Source organism: Ipomoea triloba, chromosome 1, assembly GCF_003576645.1.
Source record: "Ipomoea triloba cultivar NCNSP0323 chromosome 1, ASM357664v1".
NCBI lineage: Eukaryota > Viridiplantae > Streptophyta > Magnoliopsida > Solanales > Convolvulaceae > Ipomoea > Ipomoea triloba.
The window spans coordinates 9,062,961-9,068,212 of record NC_044916.1 but is presented as its reverse complement, the minus strand read 5'-3'; the positions used below and the strand labels follow the sequence as shown (position 1 = coordinate 9,068,212).

General features: G+C 30.8%; 1 protein-coding gene across 1 annotated transcript in view; it reads right to left on the bottom strand.

The window, feature by feature from the left end:
* Positions 1-3,186, bottom strand: part of LOC116014325 (ankyrin repeat-containing protein At5g02620-like) — a 13,567-nt gene extending 10,381 nt beyond the window's left edge. The window contains exon 1 of the mRNA XM_031254362.1: positions 2,588-3,186. Within this exon, the coding sequence (XP_031110222.1) occupies positions 2,588-3,092 (505 nt within the window). The 5' untranslated portion in view covers positions 3,093-3,186. The remainder of the gene's footprint in view (positions 1-2,587) is intronic.
* Between the last annotated feature and the right edge of the window lie 2,066 nt (positions 3,187-5,252).

Here is a 5,252-nt window from a genome sequence, read left to right as displayed (position 1 = left end):
AATATATATATATATATATATATATATATATATATATATATATATATATATATATATATATATATATATATATATATATATATATATATATATATATATATATATATGTATGTATGTATATCAAATGTGGCCACGCTTTTCCGTTCGGTCGATGCATTATGCACCACTAGTGTTAGGAAAATGCACAACAATGAAAATATACAAAAACATAAAAAATAAAAAAAAAAACACACACTCAACACACCCAAAATAATGCATTATAACTCCTCTGCCCTTAATTGTGCATTTTCGAGCACTGGGTGGTATATATTTGCATACCTAGTGGTGTGGGTTTTGGTGATGCGTACATAATGGTGCATAATTGTGTTGTGCATTTTCTAATATTGAGTGGCGTATATTTGTATACATAGTGGTGCGGCCGCACTGACCGCACGTTAAGGCGCGCCGCACCTGAACTCTAGTCTATATAAACATATATTTTTTTTCTTTTTCGCCAATTTCTACCTACTACCATAGAAACGACAGACTAAATATACTAAAACTCATTACAATCTAATTATATGATTTCAATAATGATTCATATTCTAATAGTCGTACCAAACACCTCCATGTTTTACCAGTCCAAACAAACCCTGTGTTATAATACGTCCATAAATTAGGTGGTCTCACTATACAGGGGCGTAGACTTTTCAATATGAACGCAAAACTAATTTATTGATTAAGCCGGTGTGGTGCATGGTTTGCTGTTTACACGGCTGATAAATTATTATTCTTTTTTTAAAGGAAATTTTTGTACTTTTGATTCATGAAATTGAATCTAATTTGGATTTGCTCTTGTATTATAGGTGTTATTTCTTAGCGGTTAGTGAAGTAGTGATACTTTTAATCCTTCATTAATTAATCTGTTAAACCTTAAATTTAAAAATATTTTTTAAATATTCATATTTGGAAGTGAATAAGTGTATACTATAAAGTGCACATATTTATGATACAAAGTGTAACAGTTTATATTACAAGTGCATAAACTAATATTATAATATTTGAAATTTTTTTTCATTTTTTTAAAAGGAACTATCAATCTGAACAGATCAATATCTCAGATCTTACCCTATTTTTTTTTTTATTATACCTAAACGCCTCTTTTCACATGATCTAGACCCATTACACACACATTTATTTAGTTTTATTCCAATTTCTACCTACCACCAAACAGACTACATCAACTAATAGAACTCATTACAGTCTAATTATTTGATTTCAATAATGATTCATATTCTAATATTTGTACTGTACACCTCCATGTTTTGCCGGTCCAAACCGTGTTATATTTAACCTTATTAGGCCATCCAGGGCGTATACTTTTCAATATGAACGCAAAACCAATTTGATTAAGCTTGTGTGGCTTTAATTTGCCGCATCAGTTGTGCATGGTTTGCTCCGCATACATGCTGTGTGGATCTTAATAAATTGCACATTTTTTAATATACTAAAAGTAAATTATTCATGTACTGAATATACATTATACAAAATAATATATTTTCAGTATTCAAATAATATATTTTTCTTGAATACAATATACGTACATTTTTAATATACTAAAAGTAGATTATTTATGTGTTAAATGAACATTATTTAATAGTATCATACACACAATAATATTTGATTTGTTGCTTACACGGCTGACAAATTATTATTCTTTTTAAAAAGGAACTTTTTGTACTTTTGATTCATGAATTTGAAGCAAATTTGGATTTGCTCTTCTATTATAGGTGTTATTTCTTAATGGTTAGTGAAGTGACACTTTTAATCCTCCATTAACGTATCTCTAAAATCTTAAATTTAATAATATTTTTTAAAAAAATCATAGTTAATTAAACTGTTAGTCAAAATTTATTGTTATTTTTTAAAAATCCTAGTTTTTTTTTAAAAATTGATATAAGTTACTAATGAACCATAATTTTTTTGAATGAGCCTAGCTATAATATTCAATTTAAATGTGTTCTAAAAAATTAATCTAAAAACATAATAAGTGTGAATGAAGGTTATACTCTTCATTTATGTCCATTTTTTCCGTTACGTTTTTTTGTACATTATGCTATAAAAGTTGTACTTTACAATATATTAGACAAATATACCCCTACCGTTATAAAAATAACTTAAAAATAAAAGTTATGCTAAACAATTTTAAAAATAAAAGTAACCATAAATTTTGAGATACCATTTAGTAGAGCAATCAAAATTATGGTCACTTGCAATTTCTCTTCAAAAATAAAGATTAGATTTAAATATGCGAACAAAAGCAAAGCGACTCAAAACTGTCTGGTTCTTAAATTAGAATTAACTTTGGTATGTAGAGAATTGAATTGAAGATTAGGGCTAAGAAAGAAGGATCAAATCCTTATCACTTAGATAAAATGCTTATCAAAAGTTATAACTAGTTATGAAGGTGGACTTAGCTTCCTTTACCAACCTCTCTCCAGTTATAGGATGCTAGACTGGACCTTTATTGGTCTCAGCGGGACAGGGCAACGAGTGCTTTAGAGAGGAAATCGATCAACAAATTAAAAGAAAGAAAGATTTTATTTACCTGTGTGGCCTGAGGAAGCTGCAACGTGCAAAGAGGTAGTCGACAAATCAAGCTCTAAGGTCAACATCATCGGAAAATTGACTAGCAAATGGTTCACAACTTGAGCCCTCCCTCTCTCGCACGCCACGTACAGCGCGCTCTCCTCGCGGCAGTTCATCTGGTAAGCCACCCCGGGGCAGACCTCTAAGAGCAGCCGCGCGATCTCCCCATGCCCTTCCCTGCACGCCTCGTGCAACGCCGTCTCTAGCTCCGCGTTCACGCTCGACACCAACTCCGGGTTCGCCCTCGCCACCTCGCCCGCCACTTCCACCTTCCCAAACCTCGCAGCAAGGTGAAGCACGGTGTTGAGTGAACCGGGTAGGACCTGCGCCACGAAGTTGCCGTCCCTTTGGATGAGCTGCTGAAGGGCCGCGAGGTCGCCCCGAAGAACTACATCGCGATGGCGAGGGTCCATGTAAACATGGCTCATCATCGGGTTATCATGCAACAATGATGATGTGTTCATGATATGAATATATGATCGAGCTGCGAGATAGAAAAAGAATTCAATTCTGTGCGGGAACCGGGAAATTTAATATGGGGGGACTGGCAATGGACTCAGTTTTCCACAACTGCGACGACTTGTAAAGTTCTTATCATAATTTATTAAAACGTGTCATCTAGATTAATTAGTGGGGCGCTTTCGAATATACTACGAAAAGCTTGTGCTTGACTTGCTCGTTTGTAGGTCTTCTCCCACATTATTTTAATTTTTTAACTAGTGGTAGAGATATATTTATAAGGGAAAATGACGATTTTAGTTTAATATTTATATTTATATATTGTAGACCCTGTTTATAAATTATTACCACAAATAAATTTTCTTCTTTAATTATGTGTATAAAGTGGTAGTTTTAGGCGTACAAAATTATGTTAGTATTAATAATATTTTTAAGTTTTCAAATTATTGAGGGACACTTTAGTCATTTTTTAAAAATTTATATCGTTTTGTGTTAAATTATTAATTAATTGTTGAGGTTGACAGACACTATTTTTTTTTTTCAGTTGACGTGTAGCTAAAACTTCAATTCTTTTTTGTTTTCAAATTACTTAATATAAGTATATATTAATTTTAAAAATGAAAAAAAATCAATATATATCATTTGAAATATCTCAATTAGAAGTTTTAAATGATATATAATTTTTATACCTTAATTTTATTTGTACAAAAAGAAAAAAAAAAGAAAAATAAATTTAAATAAAAAAACTTATGGAATTTATTAGTTATATTAAAATTCTAAATAATTTTAAAAAAGGCTCAACCACTTATTTTTTATCCAATAAGTTTTTTTTAAACCTTCATAATTCTTTATAAGATAGTATTTATTATATACTTTCTCTTCTTTTTTCTTTTTTTTTTTTTTCAGCCCAAAGAATCAATACCCCACCATCGGAGTTTAACCCTGTGACTACCCATTTGGAATGATAATAGATGTATCATCACACTATATATAGTAGTTGGTCTTAACCTAAGTTTACAAAACTCTCTTTTAAATAGATTTGTTCCTTTTTCCAGCGTGGATGTAACTTATAAATAAGTAAATAACATTGTCAATTTGTTGGGTAAGCTAAGTTAGCTTTGTATTCTACTTTAATTTCGAGATCGAATTTATATTAAAAATTTATTGCATTTATAATAAAAGAAGATCTTGTAAACTCATTCATTGGCTAGAAGATGAGTAGGAAAATTTTAAATTTATTTAAAATTTTAATTTTAATAAATAATATTTTTTCTTAAATTCTTTTTTAATTTAATTTTGTTACAAATAAAATAAATATATCATTAAAAAGCTCAAACAAAAATATTTTAAATGTGATAAGTGCCAAATACAACATTATTTAGGGGGTATTTTGAGGCTAAATTGGGATTGATCGAATTGACTTTGGTTATGCTTAAAAGGGCCTAATATGCTATAAAGTGTGTTTAAGGTCTAATGTTGGTAATTTTTGTGTTTTGGAAGGTAAAAAAATTTTGAGCCCAATTGGATCGGATGTGTATGAAGGTAAGTTAGCACAAAGGTGTATCTCGGAGATGATGAGAACTCAAGAAAGAGAAAAAGAAGGATTTAGAAGTATCATGACATGACATAGGAATCCAAAGGAGCAAGGGATCCAGGCGGCACGAAGCCCGGCAAGAGCATGCAACTTCTCGTGCTAGCAGAATTCTGCTATGTTTTTATCTGGAAAGCGATGTCTTGATATTTTGATCATATCTCAACCTAGGAATGCTCAAATCTAGTTATTCAAATTGCATTGGAAAGAAAAATTGAAAGAGTTACAACTTCTATGAAAATCACAAAGTCCAAATCAAACGTCTACAAGGTCAAAAATGGGTTAATTAGAAACTAGACTTGCTGCACAGAGGATTTGGATGCACGTGCAAGTGGTAGTGTCGCGATGTACTTTTAGCCACCTATATATTTGAGGCTTGGAAGACTCAAGGGACAAGTTAAGATTGAGATTAGTTCTTAGTCTTCTTCTCGGAGTAAATTCTCATATGATCATTTTTCACACACACGCGCGCGCGCGCACACACACACACACATATATATATATATATATATATATATATATATATATATATATATATATATATATATATATATATATATATATATATATATAT